This window comes from Sciurus vulgaris, assembly GCF_902686455.1.
Source record: "Sciurus vulgaris genome assembly, chromosome: 7".
Taxonomy (NCBI): Eukaryota; Metazoa; Chordata; class Mammalia; order Rodentia; family Sciuridae; genus Sciurus; species Sciurus vulgaris.
In genome coordinates this window covers 47,828,086-47,847,804 of record NC_136467.1, presented here as the reverse complement: position 1 = coordinate 47,847,804, position 19,719 = coordinate 47,828,086, and the positions used below count along the sequence as shown (strand labels likewise).

The window sequence follows — 19,719 nt, the reverse complement described above, 5'->3', positions numbered from 1 at the left end:
CACCAGTTCACCGTGCAGCCTCTGGCTCAGCTAAGTTCAGACTGCTTTTCGGATCTACATGTTTTTCTGTGCTAGATTTGTCCATTGTGTTTCTCTCTGTTTGTACTGTCCCTCCCCTTTGTGGTGAACCAGCACTGCTGCTGCGGCCACAATGGGCTTGTCCCCAATGTACGCTTTCTTGTTCTTCATGTAATGCACCTGAGTTTGTGAGTCTCTAAGAGAGTCTGTCTGATATTGAATTTCAGTGAATTCCCTCTTTCACCCACATTGATGAGAAACAACACTCCCTTTGCTTGAATTCAAGCCACAGAGCAACTGGAAGTGCAGCCTTCCTCTAATCTGCCATCTTGAACATCTGTTTTTGGAAGTTTCTATTGAGAGGTCTTCAAGCTCAGAGTTTCTTTCCTCAGTGCCACATCCAGTCTATTAATAAACCCTTCAAAGGCATTCTTTGCTTCTGTTACAGCATTTTTCATCTCTGGTATTTATTTTTGTTTTCTTCTTAGAATTTCCATCTTTTTGTTTACAATGATCATCTGCTCTTGCAAACTGAACAGCATTTTAATTACAGCTGTTTAAATTCACAGTCTGATAATGTCAACATCCCTGCCATCTGAGTTTCATTCTGACTTGACTGTATCTTCAATCTGTATTTTATGCCTTTTAGTATGCCTTTTTAATAAAATATATTTTTTTAGTTGTGGGTGAACACAATAGCTCTATTGTATTTTTATGTGGTGCTGAAGGTGGAACCCAGGGCCTCACGCATGCTAGGCAAGCATGCTAACACTGAGCCACAACCCCAGCCCCCCAGTATGCCTTTTAATTTTTTTTTTCTTGATAGTCAGACTTGATGTACTGTGTAAAAGAAATTGCTATAAATAGACATTTAGTAATGTGGTGATGAGGGAAGAGAGAAAATTTTCCATAGTCCTAGATTAGGTTTCAGACTTTTATTGATTTTGTGCCTCTGTACTGTGGGCTTCACAAGTTCTTCTCAGTACACACTCTTAGATGAAACTTCATGTCCAGAGTGGGCTAGTATTAGCTATTTCTATTTTCTAAGGTAAATTACATTCTGATAAAACCCCAGACTGTTAGACTGTGGCTAAAGAGTTTCTCTTGATAGCTGAGCTTATTAAGAAGAATAGAATACTCTGGCGTATTTTAAAACAGTTTCTTTTTCCTTCCTACTGCAGGAAACACAAGGAGATGTGCTAAGACCATGACCGTGAGAACCAGGTCAAGTTCCTAGAGATAAAACTCAGAATAAGTGTGGGAGCTCCCCCAACTAAATGCCCCTGGAGTTTTTAACTCTCAGAGTAGCCCATGAAGTCTCTAGCAATTCATCAGTTTTAGTTCAGCATTCCCTACCCTTGGCACTAGTTCCCACAAAAGTTTTTGCTTGTGGATTTTTGCTCCAGTAAATTGCAATTCTTTATATTCACCATGTTTCTTTCCAGTTGGGGAGACTGTGACCTCATTTTTCTTATGAATCTAAGAAGAGTTGAGTCTTCCATTTGCTCAACCTTTTACTGACTTTTAGGGAAGAGTGGTACCTTTCAAGCTTATTAAATGCTGTGCCAGAAACCATAAGTCACATAAACTTTTTAAATCTCTTAATGTTCTCATAGTAAAAAGTGAATTGTTTTACAAAAATATGAACTAAGCCTATTTTTCAATCCTTACATTTTTCAACTTATGTATTTTAAATCAATATGTTTAAGCAAAGGAAGGTTATTTCATTCATTTTTGTCCCTCTCTAGGAGACAATTATGCTTAATTGAAAATGACATCTGAATCTTAATGGCAAAGAGCCTGATAAAAGACTCAAAATGCTTCAGATTTGAATGTCACCACTGAAATGATGCAATAGTGTTTTTGCTTTTGTTTGTTGGTTTTCAGATTTTTTTTTCCATTTTTTTATTAAAAATCATAAATTTACATAGGGAAATGTTGTTTGATTCATTCTGTTATTTTTTCCCTTCCCCCCACCCCTCCCACCCCTCTTTTCCCTCTATACAGTCCTTCCTTCCTCCATTCTTACCACCCTCCTTATCCCTAACCCTAAACCTAACCCCCTCCTACCCCCCCTTATATGTCCTCATCCGCTTATCAGTGAGATCATTTGTCCTTTAGTTTTTTGAGATTGGCTTATCTCACTTAGCATGATATCCTCCAATTTCATCCATTTGCCTACAAATGCCATAATTTTATCATTCTTCATGGCAAAGTAATATTCCATTCTATATATATGTCACAGTTTCTTTATCCATTCATCAACTGGAGGGCATCTAGGTTGGTTCCACACTATGGCTATGGTGAATTGAGCAGCTATGAACATTGATGTGGCTGTATCTCTGTAGTATGCTGATTTTAAGTCCTTTGGATATAGGCCAAGGACTGGGATAGCTGCTTTCCAGAGTGACTGCACTAATTTCAGCTCCACCAGCAATGTATGAGTGAACCTTTTTCCCCACATCCTCACCAACACCTATTGTTGCTTGTATTCTTGATAATTACTGTTCTAATTGGGGTGAGATGGAATCTTAGGGTGGTTTTGATTTGCATTTCTCTTATCACTAGAGATGTTGAACATTTTTTCATATATCTGTTGATTGCTTGTAGATCTTCTTCTGTGAATTGTCTGTTCATATCCCTAGCCCATTTGTTGATTGGATTATTTGTATTCTTGGTGTAGAGTTTTTTGAGTCCTTTATAGATTCTGGATATTAGCGCTCTATCTGAAGTATGAGTGGCAAAGATATTCTCCCACTCTGTAGGCTCTCTCTTCACATTACTGATAGTTTCCTTTGTTGAGAGAAAGCTTTTTAGTTTGAATCTATCCCAGTTGTTGATTCTTGCTTTTATTTCTTGTGCTATGGGAATCCCGTTAAGGAAGTCTGATCCTAAGCCAACAAGTTGAAGGTTTGGACCTACTTTTTCTTCTATAAGATGCAGGGTCTCTGGTCTGATTCCGAGGTCCTTGATCCATTTTGAGTTTAGTTTTATGCAGGGTGAGAGATAGGGGTTTAATTTCATTCTGTTGCATATGGTTTTCCAGTTTTCCCAGCACCATTTGTTGAAGAGGCTATCTTTTCTCCATTGCATATTTTTGGCACCTTTGTCTAGTATGAGAAAATTGTATTTATTTGGGTTTGTGTCCGTGTCCTCTATTCTGTACCATTGATCTACCTGTCTATTTTGGTACCAATACCATGCCGTTTTTGTTACTATTGCTTTGTAATAGAGTTGAAGTTCTGGTATTGCGATACCCCCTGCTTCACTCTTTCTACTGAGGATTGCTTTAGCTATTCTGGGTTTCTTATTCTTCCAGATGAATTTCATAATTGCTTGCTCTATTTCTGTAAGGTACATCATTGGGATTTTAATAGGAATTGCATTGAATCTATATAGCACTTTTGGTAGTATGGCCATTTTGACAATATTAATTCTTCCTATCCATGAACATGGGAGATCTTTCCATCTTCTAAGGTTTTCTTTAATTTCTTTCTTTAGTGTTCTGTAGTTCTCATTGTAGAGGTCTTTCACCTCTTTTGTGAGATTGATTCCCAAGTATTTTATTTTTTTTTTGATGCTATTGTGAATGGGGTAGTTTTCCTAATTTCTCTTTCTGAAGATTCATCACTTACGTATAAAAATGCATTGGATTTATGAGCATTGATCTTGTAACTTCCTACTTTACTGAATTCACTTATGAGTTCTAAGAGTTTTCTGGTGGAATTTCCAGGTTCCTCTAAATATATAATCATGTCATCAGCAAACAGGGATAGTTTGAGTTCCTCTTTTCCAATTCGTATCCCTTTAATTTCTTTGGTTTGTCTAATTGCTCTGGCTCAAGTCTCAAGAACAATGTTGAATAGAAGTGGTGAAAGAGGGCATCCCTGCCTTGTTCCAGTTTTTAGGGGGAATGCTTTTTTAAAGTTTACTTTTATTCCCAGTAAAAAATAGTTCTCCTTTAATATGATACATGCATTCCTATAAATAATTCCATTATTAAATAATGCCATAAATTCAAAGAGCTCAGGGTAAAAGTAGGATTAGGGGAACAACACTAAAAGAATGCATCAGTGACACTTGAAAAAAGATAAAAGTCTGGGGTTACAGCTCAATGGTAGAGCACTAGCCTAGCATGCATGAGGCCCTGGATTTAATTCCCAGAATAGCAGAATAGGGGGGAGGGTGGGAAAGAGAGAGAGAGAGAAGAGCGCTTTAGCATAAACACCTCAATACATAATGCATACTAAGCCACACTACAACAAATACAGCACTTTACCTTGAAAAAGAACTGGGACTTTATGAAATGCTTTTTGACACCACTGGGAAGCCAAAAATATTAAAGGAGTAAAATGACTGAAAGAAGAGAAATTACGGGACTGAGAAGAGAAAAAACAGACAGCAACAAGGCAGGTCAGAGATTCCCCATGTCTAAAGGTGGCTACTGCAACCCAAGTTGTGCATACACAGAGGTAATTTGCAGCCAGGGCAAACTTAAGGACTGATAGGTTTTGGAACAAGTTGAGACTATAACAAAGTGACTAGAAGGACAGCCTCATAGAATGAGACAAGCTGACTTTCTTACCTGGAAAAGGCTGCATAACTGGACTGTAAGCCAAGATAAGCTTACTCCTTTGGGCCTCCACCTGGGAGAGAATGGCCCCCGTTCTTTTCTTTGCTTGATAAATCTGGGTGTTTTCTTTTTCTGTGATGATCCAATATATAAATTCCCCATCCACAGTTAAGCTATCAAGTGTCTTTCCTGCTGAATAAAAACACAAAGAACATAAAGAACAAATTATGCATCTTTAGTTTACTACTCTAAACTTTTCCTATAAATGCTATTTTGAATCTATTTCTCAATATTAAAAAAATACATTTATCTTATACCACTTGGCTAACTGATGTATTCTCTCATTTTAGCTCCACACAAAGTCAATGAATAAGATAATTACTATTATTACCAGTTTCATTTTGTGAAAATGTATACTGAGGCTTGAAGGACTTATGTAATCTACTCAGGGCCACAATTAATTAAGGGCAGAGCCAGGATTTAAAAACACCTATGCTACCCCAAGTCAAACAATACCAATCCATAACAGCAATAAGTGATAGGCACAAGGCTCAGTGCTTTACTCAATGTTTTTTACCAATAGTTTGGCATGAATGCATGGCAAACATATTCAACAAATTTGCAGACAATACATGATTATTACCATCACCAGCAGGTTCATTTATAACCTTGAAATTCAAAAGTGTCACAACAAAGTCAGGAAATGGATTGAAATGTAATAGAAACAAACATAAAATCCTAAATTCAAGTTTAAAATAAATTCTATAAATTAATAAGTGAAAGAGATCTGGTTTACTAGTAGTTTATGTGGAAAAAAAAACTGTTAGATTTTCAAATGGCAGGCAACACGAAGACTTAATGCTACTTTTATTTTCAGCAAGAAGATCTAGGAAGTCGGAGTCCCCCTACACTGACCAGAACACATTGAGAGGACAACATGTAATTATGGGGTGACATTTAATTAACTGTACTGAAACAACAGGAAGGTGGCTAAGGCAAAGAAAGTCCTAGAAGCCATATCACTGAAGAGTAGTTATAGAAACTTAAATTTTTCTTCTAAAGAAAATGCTCAGAATGGGCTATGACAATATCTCTACATAGTTAAGGGCTATCAAGTGAAAAGTGATTGATTTTTTTTTTATAAATTTAAAGGTCAAATTCAAGACCAATGAAGAAACAGAGGGAAGATTTTAGCTAAATATGAGTAAAAAAAAATCTAATTTTAGAATTGTCCAAAAATAGGCAGATGTCCTTATTAAGTAGTGATTCTTTTTTATAAACTGGTGTTCAATAAAGGTTATTTTTGTGGAAGGGCTTTCTTCCAACAACACGACAGCCAAATGATCTCTAAAGGCATTCTAATTTTCTAATTTTAGAACTATGGATTTCAATTGTGAATTTATGAAAGACTGTTTATCTATATGATAAGGGCTCACTGGATAATCCTTGTGTATTCAGTGTTGGAGAAAAGATTCTTCTGACTCTTTTAAGAAAGACATTCTTAAGACTAGCACTGTGTTGTAACAGAGAAGACAGATGTTTCAATACAACAAAGATAGGTGGGAATTTATAGCCAACTAGAGTGAAGGGGGGTTAGTGGGTGGAAAATTACTGAGGAGACATAAAGAGTAAGGGGATTCATGATACACTAGCTTAACAGGATTCTTGCAGAACATGTGTCAGGGCCTAAACATCAAGAGTGGGGATGAAGAACTTGATCAGATATCAAAGGTAGGGGTTTCTCTAAACTGATTTGGTAGGATTTTTGTTAAAGTTGGACTTGGTAAACTATGGACATGTAAGGTTGAAGTAAAGGAATAGGGGAAAAGGGGGCTCAAAAGAGTGTAACTGAAATTTGATCAACAAAAGGGGTCTGTCACAAAAAGCAGAAACAAGTAATTTTCCTAAGAGGAGAAATTCAAAACATCATCTCTACTTTAAGCCTACTGAGAGTATATAGAATTGTTCTGACAGGCTCTTAGAGACATGTCTATAAAACCAAATGTACAATAACACCCTCCACCACGCACATACATGTTTTCAATGTCAAAACTTAACTTTATATTCCAACATTACCAAGAGAAATTTTCAGTGATGATGAAAATGTTTAATGCATCCATTGTCCAATATAGTGGCCATTAACCATTTTTGGCTTTTGAGTACTTGAAATGCGGGTAGTAGAACTAGGGAATAAATGCTTAATTTGTTTAATTTTAATTCATTTAAATTTAAATCATCACACATCACCTGCGATTTCTATATTGGACAATGAAGAGAAGACTGTTAAGAGCCTATGGGCCTCAGAGCATATATTTTTTTCCTGATGGAGTTGCTCCTAATTAGGAGACTTTCAAATCATTTTAGACTTTCAACATTTCCCCTGTAAGTTTGTGAATTTCACCAGATAGATGCCACATATTGACCAACTCATGCTTAAAGTGGAGTCAAAGTGGAAATAAATAGGGTGCTGATAAGATCATGATTATCGTAGTTAGGCTCTGTTTTGATTCCTCTATTAACTGTGACTCTGGAACTTCCTTCCTCAATCTAAGTTTTCTCATCTGTCAAATCAAGATACCAGTTCCCAGCTCACCTAAGAATTAGATTAAATGGGAGTATGCATTTAGTAGCATGATTATAGTATATAATTAAGTTCATTAAATTTTGACTCTATTGTTAATTACAAATCCTTTTAAGACACTAATTTAGAAAATTATGTGAACACCTACATACAATTTGCCTGTAAAAAAAGTTGATTTGAATTCTACGACACTTGGCATGATCCAAAGCAAATACCATAAGCGTATTCTTTTAAGTGTATGTGGAATGCAAGCCCTTCTTAATGGGACAGGAGAGGTTGCTATTACTGATGAAGATCTATATGCACACATCAGCATATTACCAAGCATGGCAGGCACCATGACAATTCTCCAACACTGACATCCTTCCAGATCCATGGCCCAGATCTCTTGCCCTTTAGCAAAGTATATCCGTGGCTTCTCTAGTTCAGAGGTATCAATCGTCATTGCTCCACTTAACTCAAATTCAGTCACATTACACGAACATTGACTTCTTCCATTTTGTTTGTTTGTGGCTGTGGGTTGCAGAATGCGGTGCAAGGTGTGATTGATAATACTGTAGTAGAACATCTGACAGCCCAAATCGGAAACTTCTGTCCAATACAAGCGACTACAGGGGGGAAAAAAAGTCCCTCCAACTTAATGAGTAAAGTATATCATTTCAAATATTAGTTTCTAATAAAGATCAACCATTTGTATAATTGGAGCAAGCAAGTCCAAGAGTCCAATAATGTTATGAGCTGGAGGAAGACACAAGAAGTCTAACTCATACCATTTTCCAATGATTATTTCAGTAAGTGTATTTATGACTAAAGCCATGGAGTACAATTAACTAAGGCACTTGTAGTCCAAATGACTTACATGCCATTAATGGCTATAAATTTTCTAATTTTTCATTATACTCATCTCCATTTTTTTCTTCATTTGTTTCTGTTCTTCATACTAGTATCCTGGTGAACAATCTGGTTTCAAAATAGCCTAACCTTAATTTTTTTATTAAAAATATATCTTTCCAGTCTGGGAAATTGCTGTTCAGTTGCTGAATAGAGACTTTAAAATTCATCTGATGAAGACATTATTTAAACCAAAATGGCTGAGCCCAGGATAGCTTTGGCTGTACAAGACCTGCTATCCACATGTTCCTGCTCATCTGTCATTGTCTCTGTCCTCTTTTTGTCCTTACTAACTTATGATTCTATCAAATTCATTAGTACAAAACTCTGCTATTGGTTTCCTCTTGGTAATTAGCTGAACTTTAGGTTAGTCAAATTTTCTGTATGGATTAAAATTACATATTTGTGGTTGTGGACTCATATGCAGAACTACTTACTCTAAGTTCATATAGTGAACCAAGAATGCTAAGCATCTTGTTTTCTAACATTAAGCCAAAAAATATTACATTAAATATATCCACATAGATTTCATCACAACAGAAAGATAGGCCTACATACCTTAAAAGAGGAGATACAGAAAAAGAAATTATTGTTGAATTCCTTTTGCAAATCTCCAGCTCCCTGGGATATTTCACCTTGTGTTCAAGATCAACATCAAATATTTGGATTCCATTTTGTGATTCTTTCAGCACAAAGTAGAGATGTCTTGAAATCCAGTCAGTTGTAATAACTGTGATATCAGAAACCAGTACATCTCGGAAAAGCTAAAAGTTAGGTAGAGAACACAGCCAAAAAGATATTGTTAATTTTTTAATTTGAAAACTTTTCTGTAATTATCCATATCACTTCTCCTTTACAATCCAAAGCCTTAACAGTTCTGGATTGTGTAGCACTGTAACATGAGCCATCTTCTTACACTGTATATTTTTCCTAGGTAATTTCAACTACCTTGGCTTCAACTACTATCCACAGACCAATGCTAAAAACCCGTATCTTCAGTCAAGATTCCTTGAATCACTGACTGAAATATCAGACTAACCACTGAACATCTCTACATGAATGACCCCAGAAAACAATTTATTGACCCACCCAAAATCTTTTCTCTTGCATTTTATATATTTATGGATTTCCAACATTCACCTGAGAAGCCAGGTCCGACAAATGAGGTTCCCTTTCACTTTTTTCTCACAATTCTATACACAGTGAACTAATCTCACTTTAAATATCTCCCAGTGTGTCTTTGCCCTTCTCACTTCACTGCCTGGCTAACTTGGGCCCAATATATACTGCCTGGATTTGTGCAATCCCTTCCCAATTGTCTCAGCTTTACCTAAGTCATTACTTACACTGCCCACCAAGAGGTCTTTCTAAAATATAACCAAGTTATCACCCATGAAATTTCTTTAATTGCTTGTTGTTAGCTTCCAGCTTGACACCAGACTCTTCAGCATGGTAAAGCAGATTCATTGTGCTTGGCCTACCTCTGCAACTTTGCTACCTGTTTACTTTCCCTCCACTTTGACTCCCCCCCCCACCTGCATGTTCCCACTATTTGTAGCTCCTGAGCATGCTTCCTTGTAACACCTTGGCATTTGATACTCTCTCTGCTTTTCTCCAACTTCACTTGGCTCATCTTCCTTGTGCCCAACATGTTTTTCCATTCTACCACTAAAACCACCACCTCAGCCTGATTGACATTCATTTCTGTGATTCTACTATATCCTGATCACAACACTAGTCTGACTTCTGTATTAGCTAATTCTTTAGTGAATGCTTACCACATTACAGGCATTGGGCTGTGTTTTAATAGATTATCTCATTTAACCTTCCTGGGAGCCCTATGATGAAATACTATTTAATCACAGAAGTTAAATAACTTGTTATTAGTCACAGAATGGAGCCAGAAATACATTCCAGCTAGTCAGATTCCAAAACTTGACCTCTTAATTACTGTGCAGTACTAACTTCCTGCTGTCAGACTAATACTAGACCAGTTTTGTTAGGAACAAGGCCTGTAATTTTTTACCTCTCACTATAGTTTGGATCTGGAATGTCACCCATGCATTAAAGACCTGGTCCCAATTCACAGTGCAATTGAGAAGTAGTAGAATCTTTATGAAATGGGGACTAGTAGTATGTCTTTAGGTCGCTAGGATCATGCCCTCAAAGGGGATTGTAGGACCCTAGTCTCTTCCTCTTTCTTTTGCTTCTTGGTCAGGAGGTGAGCTGACTTTGATCTAGCACATACACTCCAACATGATGTTCTCCACACCACAGGTCCAAAACTTGGGTGGGGCTGGGGGTGTGTAGAAAGGGCAAATGACCATGGATTGAAATATCCAAAACTTTGAGCCAAAATAGGTCTTTTGACTTTATAAGTTGATTATCTCAAGTATTTGTTCCAGTAACAGAAAGCTAACACACTTTATCCTCAGGTTCTAACAAAATGCCTTAAACACAGTAACTGAAAACTAATCCTGAATGACATTTGCCCATTCTTTTGAAGCTAAATAATTATACATTATCTGTCATTTTCAGTCACTCTAATCTTAGTAGCTCAACCACTGCCAATTCATTTTAATAATAGAGTAATATGATATGTAAATAGTTCACTTCCTTCATTTCAAAAGAATTACAAAGCAATGTACTTCGGAGCTGGAACGATTCTGCAAATTCAGAAGGAAGAGCGAGTCTCCTTGCACATAATACCCCATCTCATTATCGGCTGTGTAGCCTACAGCACTGATGTTTCCTTCTGCTGAAAATGTCCACACAACTTGATTTTGATCCACATCTAAAAGCACTATCTTGCTGCCAAGAAGAGTTATGAGGTAAGGAAATGGGTTGATTTCTGCAAATGAAAAACAAGTAGATACTATGTATGAGAAAATTAGATTAGCAAAGTCCCTTGAGCCAGTAGCAGGCAGTTTATAAATCCACTGACCTCCTTTGGGTTCATCTAATAGTCAGTTTTAATGAAGACTTTAAGGTCTTCTAAACCTAGATTCGTCACCTTGCTTTTGGTGATGAGAAAAATTGATTATTTTATTTCACCTTAACTTCAGAGATGCTGTTCATATCTCTAAAGATACCCATGGGGGGTGCTTTTATACTGTTATTTACACAGATTTTAGGTAACAAATACCTGATGTGTAAGACTTCACTATGTCAGAAAATGGTCCAGGTCCTTTGGATGTGAAAACTCGAACCTAAAGGAAAGAAGAGGAAACAAAAAGATACATTCAATGGTGGTGTCCATGGAAATAAATAACTTTCAAGACTGACAAATTATTGAATGGCTTATTTTCACTCCTGACACATAATATCAATCATTTCAAATAGTTGTTTAAGCCTAAGTAAATGGGGGAAAATATTGTCCCATACTCATGTTGCTGAGTGCTTTTTGTTTGTTTGTTTGTTGTTTTGTTTCATTTGGGGGGGGGTCTAGAAAAGTTCAAAAAATGGCACAAATTTATGTTGCAAAGAAAGAAAAAGAAAAAATAATATCTGAAAACATCTGAGAATTTAATATACAGCATGGGTGGTGATGGATGTGTTGATCAAAATGATTGTGCTAATCATTACACAACATGTACACATATCAAACGATCACATTATACACCTTGAACATGTATAATCTTTACTTGTCATTTAATATTATAAAATAAATAAGAGATCTTCAACTAATTCCAAAATTAGGTTACATGGAACACAACAGAAATAAAACTATACAAATTATGATAAATTTCCACTTATCTTGAATTCAGTAGCTAAAGGCTTCACATAACTAAATTTACTATATTTTTAAAAGGACATTTATAACAAGAAAATACTTAAGCTTTATATTAAAAAATAATTATGCATTTCAAACTGTTTCACATATATTATCTCTTTTGATCCTCACAACTACTCTAAGTACAAACTAGACCTAGATTATAATTAAAGTAATTCATCTAATAATGACAAATGTAGAAACAGGCACAAGAACCAAATCTTCTACAGTTTGTATACTTTTCTTTCCATTGTTCCCTGCCACATCCTAACAGTTAAATTTTTATTGAGTAACAAATCATTACCATTTTTAAACCTTACATAATATGCTCTCTTAATCAACAGAACATTGGATTGCTTTTATTATACTTCTGGCATTAAATACATTTTATTATGCTCTGTATATTAATATCTGTATGAAGTATAATGGCGTATTTTTATACCTAACAGTCTTAACTTTTTTGCACAGGACAGTTAAATGAAACTAATTCATATCCATGCATATCACCTTGCAAGGTTCTACCATGACTGAAATTTGAAACTGTTTACATATGGACAGATACACTTAGCCAGAATATTTATTTAACTGGAATAAGTTAAATAATGTGTATTATTTTTAATCTTTTTGATTAGTATATGTAGACCTAATTACCAAAATAATTATTAATTAGAATTTTACCAAAAAAAAAAAAAATCCAAAGGAAACTCAAATCTCGAAGATATTATTTCTCCAAAAAAGAAATGGAAAATAACTGTGAATATGTATAACATTGTCACCAGCATGGTAATTGATGAAGATATAAGAATCATCAAGGCCTCTACTGTAAGTGGAAAGTTATTTCATATTAAATATTTAAATTTTTGAAATGCAGTGACAATAGATTTTTTTCTTAACTGCTGTCCTCCTTCCACTCTGTCAGTAGATGAGTGGTAACTGTGAGATAACAACTATGCAGACCCTCAGCTTTTATTTCCATTGGCAGCTCCAAGTCAGGGCATTTAGATGGTTCCCAGGGGTGTTGTGATGTGGTGGACAGGAGCCTAGGAATTGAATTATGGCATATCACTTCCTAATCATGTAGCTTTGATAATTGACTGATACTTGTGGGGTTTTTCTTCACAGTATGAGGATCAAATGAGATAAAGAATATAAAAGTACAATCATGGTGCATGGCTTATAATGATCACAGTGACAAATACTGCTTTACTCTGAATCTGAAAAGTACCCTTAATGTCAGAAAGTTGCTGAGATGTTCTTTACCCATGCTGACCTCTCTTCTCTGTACACTTCTGCTGCCCGTTTGACCCCTCTGATCACAGTGCACTTCAAATTATTACAGAGTGGGAATTCTTAACCTAGACCTTTAATTAACCCTCTGTGGCACTAGGTAAGACTCCCATATCCTAGCTTTCTCTCTCGTACCTGGAAGGCAACGATGTACCCAGGATTCATGCCCTCTAGTTGAAAGGACATCACTGAAGGAATGACATTGACAGCAATCCATTGTTTAAATGTATTGTTCATGTCACTTTGGTTGGATATATGATAAAAAATTTCAAATCTTGTTAACACGCCATTTTCATGCTTAGGTTTATTCCACCTAAATTCTATCACAACTTCATTCTTATTGAGGTGTTTTCCACTTGGTAATATAAATATTCTGGGGTTCTCTGGTGCTGATGGAACTGAAAAACAGAGGCATAGATAGGGCAGAAAAGAATATAAGGCTTTTACCACTAAGGATCAGGGTATGCATATCTGAGCAGTAAGCACTTCTCTTCTCAGGCAGTTGAGGTACATATCTCTCATTTTTAAAGATCTTCAGGAGAGGCAATTCCATAGATTTCTTCAGAAATATATCCTGACATTTTACCAAGTCTTACCAGCAGGAAAGATTTCCTATGTCCAACACAAATCCCTCCTACTACCACTTAAGCCACTTAAGCACATCTTTCTCATCTGTGTCCTGTGTAGGTCAAAGGTGACTGATTCTCCTTAGAAAATACAACACTCACTCTCATGCTCATAGAGCAATTTAGCTGGAGGTAGAAATGTCAGTCATCAGAAAGGGAAGCAGTAACTTTAAACAGACTTCAGCCAGTTCAGGATATGAAATAGAGCATATTAGGGATCCTCTCACCCCAAACTGCATAGGAAGCAAGAAGTTTTGGAGAAAGCTGATAATATCCCAAGGATATGGTCTGGTTGCTAGAACCAAGCCAAGTAGTTCAATCTCTTAGATCTTTAATCAAGAGAAATTCTGTGATTTCTAAGTCATTCTACTCTAGATGTTCCCTTCTACCTCAGGACTCCTCCATGAGTCTGCACGCCTGCCCCCATTCCAATGGTATTGTTTCTTAACATTCACCACTCACACCATCAGTCACTCCAGGCCTTCTTACACATGGGAGGTCTCTTCTTGCTCCATCTCTCAGAACCCAGCTAAAGTTTCCACTACCTAAAGATCTCCCATGGCCATATCAGTTCATGTCCTTCTCCCTCCCCTAAGAATGCCTGAGGCAGTTTGATACAGATGAAGGTTTCATAATGTTATCTACTCACACCATCTCTGCTCAGTTCTGTCTTATTTCTATTATGCTAGCAGTGCATGTGTTTATTTCCACACTTTATGAGCTCCATCAGAGAAAGTATCTTTTCTTATTCCTTGTTAAATCCCCCCAAATCTGGTATAGGACTGGCACACAGTAAGTACTTAATAAATATTGGTCAATTTGAATAATATGTTGCTGTACTATAAATATCCTGAAGGTGAGAACCAAATCCTATCATTCTTTTTTATTGCCCCCAACATCTAGCAGATGTTGACCCTATATGCTACAGGATCCCTTGATAGATGGAGTGAAGTTCATTTCCACAGAGCAGTGCCACCAAAGTTGATATCCCAAGACAATCTCAAATGGAGCATACCTGGATCCAAATGCTAACTCCTTTAGAATAAGCCCAAGGTCCACTATTCCTGTTGTGAGACTCATGGATAAATATTGTGGAACGAATTATAACAGTAAATGCAATGGTGAATGTATATCTATGTTTACTGAGCTCTAACCTCCTGCCAGGTCCTGTGTTAGAAAGTGTATGCAAATTAAATTAATATGAAGTTATTATTTGCCAACATTTGCAAAAGTGATTGGATGGAGACTTACTGAAACTGGAGTGTAAATTCTGAATTAGGTCCCTGCCCCTCACAAGGGTAATTACTAGGCTTCCATTTCTCACTTGAATAACCTAGATTACAGCAACTGTCCTATGCACCTCAGAGCTGTGTGAGGATCAGATGAAATGATCTTTCTGACACATAATGGTTATGTAGTAAACTTTTAATAAAGGAATGACACATATAAATAAATGTGCTTTATACACTTTAAATTGATATACACATGCAAAGATATGGCTAATATTCTTTCAGGATATATTTCCAAAAAATCCATAAAATCTAGGCATCAGTTATTCATCCACAAAACATTTTGAATTACCATATTTATGAACACCTGCCTTCCAATAAATCATTTCTGCTCTTAAATGCTCATTTTCCTAATGAACATTTTCACCAATTGCCTGAAATGTATTTCTGCATCTTATACAACACTACAACCAAGTGAAACAATCTTCGAAACTCACTTCTTTTGGAATAAATTATGCAGATTTATTTACTCATGCTATTCTAACCTCCAAAAATTTATTGAAAGGGTAGTGAATCTAAACACATCTACGAAACTGAAAGTTATTTTCAAGTATTATTAACTACCCATTGCAAATAATGGGAGTGAGATTCTGCCTCTTTTTATTTTCTTAAAGAGAGATTTATACCCCTGTACCTGTTTCAGGTGCTCGAAGTAATAGAGATGTTTTGAGGCCCTTTCCCCAGTAGGTATAAGGTGTGACAGAAAGATTAAATAAGGCATAGGGCTCCAGCCCTTCCACAGTAAATACAGGAAAAGGATGTTGTTCACTAGCCAGGAACTAAAATAAAACACAAAACATCATTTTCTTAAGGGAAGAATTAGAAAATTTTTTGTTCCTAATTAACTAAAATCTCCAAATTTCAGTTCATGTGTGAAGTCAACACTTGTAATTTTGGAAATGTTAATTTTAGTAAGTCCTATATTTTACTATATATTCCAGTTAAAGTGTATCCAACATAGCAGTTAACACAAAGTGGTCAGAGACTGGCTGTAAGTCAGTGCTTTCAGAAATAATCCCAATAACCAAATGCTAAGTAACAGGAGATGGGCTTAACTAACAAAGTACAGATCAGTGTGTACTGGGGCTGAACCTGATGGTACAGACTATGTGAAAAAGGGAACTTACTAGAACCAACACCATACCTTGGAATGAGCACTAAATTCCACACTGTAGAAGACTATACCCCAGTCCACAGGAGGAGGTGCATTCCATAGAATTTGAAAATATGAAGCATTTCCTTCAATCCTAAATGAAGACTCTTGAACAGAATCTGGGATAACCTTAGGAGTAGAGGAAAAGTTTCCTTTGGGATCGAGGAAAGAAAAGGGAGAAAGGATTTAGGATTAGCAATCTACATGGAATCATGGAAAATCAATAGAAATTACTAATAATTAGAACTAAAACAAAATTTTCCTTTCCTTTAACATATCCTGAAAAAATCTTTTTGTGACTTCTTCAGACTGCAAATTTGGATTCAGGTTAAACAGGCTACAAACAAACCAACAGAAACTACTAATACCTTTTCTTACAACATAATTCTTAAGAAAAATTCCCAACTTAAACATTCATTTAACAGAAGGTATGGAGGGGATAGAGGGTAGACAGAAATAATAAAATAAAGTACCTGGCAGAGGCTTGAGAGATGTCTGAATAATTGTGAACTGATTAAATTTAGTTGGCTCTGAAACAGACACACTGGTTCTCTGACCTATTTCCTGAGCTGTGATAATTCTAAAGCCATTGATCCAGAAGAGTCGACCACTATAGTACATGAGTGCATTCTGGGAAATTTCAGAAGTACTCCAGGCTGCAAATTCTGTGATGATGATATCCCCAGTCCTGCTGAAATGATGTAAATTAATGCATGCATCTGTAGTAGAGGAAGAACTGGTACAAGCAAGTACTCATGAGAATATATTATAAATACATGTGTATGCCTATGTATGTGAAAAGATAGAGAAAATAGTTTACTTCCCTATTAAAGGTGGGTTTTTGTGAGGTTTTTGCATTTTTTTTAAAGTAACAAACCTAAGCTAATTTTTCTAGCGTTATCTTATTAATATGATATTGCATTAGTGGGATCATTTACACAGTTGCAGCTTTTGACAAATATTTGTGATTTTGATGATACTCTACATTAAAGGCAGAGCCTGAATTCCTATAACTTCATTAGCAAAGAGATCACATCTTTGGTTTATTCCATGTACTCCTACAATATTTGCATTAACAGAAGAAAGACATGAGGCAAGGTACTTACAGGACTGGAAAACACTTTTTAAAAAAAAGTGAAACCAGTAAAAACCAATGCATCAAGGATAAATTTGCCATCTGTTCAAAAGGCTCAAAAAGCACTTACAGATGTGAGGAAGAGGGTTTTGAGACCAACCAAGAACCATGCAATAAACCAGCACTAGAGATAGTACAAGCTAGAGTTCAGCTACAATTTTACCTAAAAGAAAACAAAAGAAAACCTACTATGTCTGAGGGATTTGAAGAAAGGAGATGCCCTAAGACCAAGAATTTGAAGGCATTTATCCAGAACTGACAAGAATAACAAACTGTTCCTGAATGTAGTGGCCATGAAAACTACAGTCCATACAGACACAGAATAGCTCTGTGTGTCACAAACTTTGTCAAGACCCCATATGGTCATTTTTCCTGTCTATCCCTCAGCTTCATTCAAGAAACTGTTTCATATTTAATCCAGTTCACAAGACACCATGCAGATATTGTCTACATGCCCTCATGATTACACCTATTCCTGAATATGACCATGCCCCACTGTGAATTAATAAATTTTCAGTGTAGCCAATACTTCAAAGCCAAACAGAATTGTGTGGAATCCCCAGTTCAACCAACTATTAAATATGCAATTTCAGGCAAATAAGTTAACCTCTCATTTAATCATATTAAAATGTAGATATAACAATACCAAAAATTCTATATATGGGTGAAGCTGATCTCATCTTACCATGACTTTCTCAAGAAATAAAAAGATAGACTAAATCAAGTCTATGACCCCCACCACCCCATCATGAGTAGTTATGCCCAACAGGATGAAGAGCGAAAAACAATTCAGAAGGCACAGTCCATTGAGAGGCTTCTGCTCCTTGAGTCAGGCCTCTCTCCTACTCTTAGGTAGTTGTCTTATTTATTTGCCACTCATTATTCTAGCCTGTGTGATCCTTTTGTGTTGTGAACACTTTTTCCTGTTCACTAATGTCTCCTCGAGTGATGCTTATCAGCTTCTATAGTTTAGTCAAAATACTTCTTTTCCAACTAAGGAATTCAAATAGACTCTTGCTCAACTTGTTTTTAGAGATTTTTTTTTTTCTCAATGAGAAGGAATTTAATAATGACTCTTACTTTAGAAATCTGTTATGGTTGCTTCTAAACTTATGCCAGTTGCCTAGTACTCCACAAAAAACTATCTCAGTGATTCTCAGTGTTTTGGAGAGGTGACTTGATTTTTTAAAAATGATTTGTGCAAACTATTTTAAAATGTTGACATTTCCCTCTTAAAAAAAGTATAAAATATGGCATTTGAAATCAAAATAATTTTTAAATTTTTTTAGAAAATTTCATATTTCCTCGAGGAAACAAAAGTTACCTGGAACATTATAACTGGGAATGGTGAATCTTATGATGAAGATGTATATTCACCAGTATCATTCCTATAGTCCTATTTCTGGCAAGACACTATCCATTCCTATAGAGTTGCAAAGGCTTTGGACTTTTACTCCCTTGTCCAATTTTAGATTTTGTTTCTACTTCTCAGTGGCACTTTCCAGTGACCTTCTAGAAGAAATACACAAAACCAAATTCTAGGTGGAAGAACACTCACCAAGCAGGATGCACTTGGTCTGAGAAAGCTCTGTCTCTTCTGGACCACCCATAGGGCTGGTGCAGCCTTCAATGGGAAGGTGTTTAGTCAGTCTTGCTCTTGGCCTGTGTTATATGTTTTAGCATTGCTAAAACTATCCCTAAGAGAATTTTCCTGCAGGAACAAGCCAAAATCCTTAGTTCCACTGATTCGGATTACTCCTTACTTCTGAAGACTCCTTACTGCTAAAGACTCCTCACTCATGTGAAATTCTCCTGCCTATCTGGGTTGGCCCCAAAATTCTCAATCTCTGGTGTACTGCATAACTTAAACACAACTTCCTTACTTTCAGTAGGTCAGTACTCCAAATCCTTCCTCAAGAAGTAAAGTTAACTTGAATTGAAACTCAGCTAAAAAGAATTACAACATTGTGTTTGCACCATAACCCCTTCCATAAAGCATAAGATGTGTATAGGGATGAGGTAAGTACTCTACTGAAATTTGGTTCATTCAATAAATGTTATGTGTATAATTCTGTATTAGCCATTAGGAATTCAGTGGTAAATAAGACAAATAGAATCACTGCATTCATAGAATAATTCAGCCCAGCTGAACAGACTGATAATTTGCAAATAAGTACACCACTGAATGGACTGTAAAAGGAAAATTAAAGTGAGTTTCTTAACAAGGAGATCTAAGTGGGTCTGGACAGTTAAGATAGCCTCCCATAGGAAACAATGCTTAAGCCAAGTCGTGCAGATTGAACATGAATTAACCAGGGGAATTATGCTGGGGGAACCGTTCAGTCAGAGGGAACTGCAAGGATGTAGGCTCTCTGAAGCAGTATAATCTGCCCT

The 19,719-nt window shown here is 36.2% G+C and overlaps 1 protein-coding gene across 6 annotated transcripts in view; it reads right to left on the bottom strand.

Moving 5' to 3' along the window:
* ROS1 (ROS proto-oncogene 1, receptor tyrosine kinase) overlaps positions 1–19,719 on the bottom strand; it is a 126,389-nt gene that overhangs the window by 53,601 nt on the left and 53,069 nt on the right. For 5 of the 6 annotated variants that reach the window (XR_013765293.1, XM_079148422.1, XM_079148423.1 and 2 more), the window contains 9 exons: positions 16,664–16,878; positions 16,182–16,342; positions 15,672–15,816; positions 13,258–13,520; positions 11,209–11,272; positions 10,712–10,914; positions 8,622–8,827; positions 7,494–7,780; positions 4,604–4,783 (listed from right to left, as the gene is read on the bottom strand). Coding sequence is in view for 5 of the 6 variants with exons in the window: in XM_079148422.1 (XP_079004548.1) it covers positions 4,604–4,783; positions 7,494–7,780; positions 8,622–8,827; positions 10,712–10,914; positions 11,209–11,272; positions 13,258–13,520; positions 15,672–15,816; positions 16,182–16,342; positions 16,664–16,878 (1,724 nt within the window). In the remaining variant the exon portion in view is untranslated. The remainder of the gene's footprint in view (positions 1–4,603; positions 4,784–7,493; positions 7,781–8,621; positions 8,828–10,711; positions 10,915–11,208; positions 11,273–13,257; positions 13,521–15,671; positions 15,817–16,181; positions 16,343–16,663; positions 16,879–19,719) is intronic. The other variant, XM_079148420.1, reaches the window with a different exon arrangement.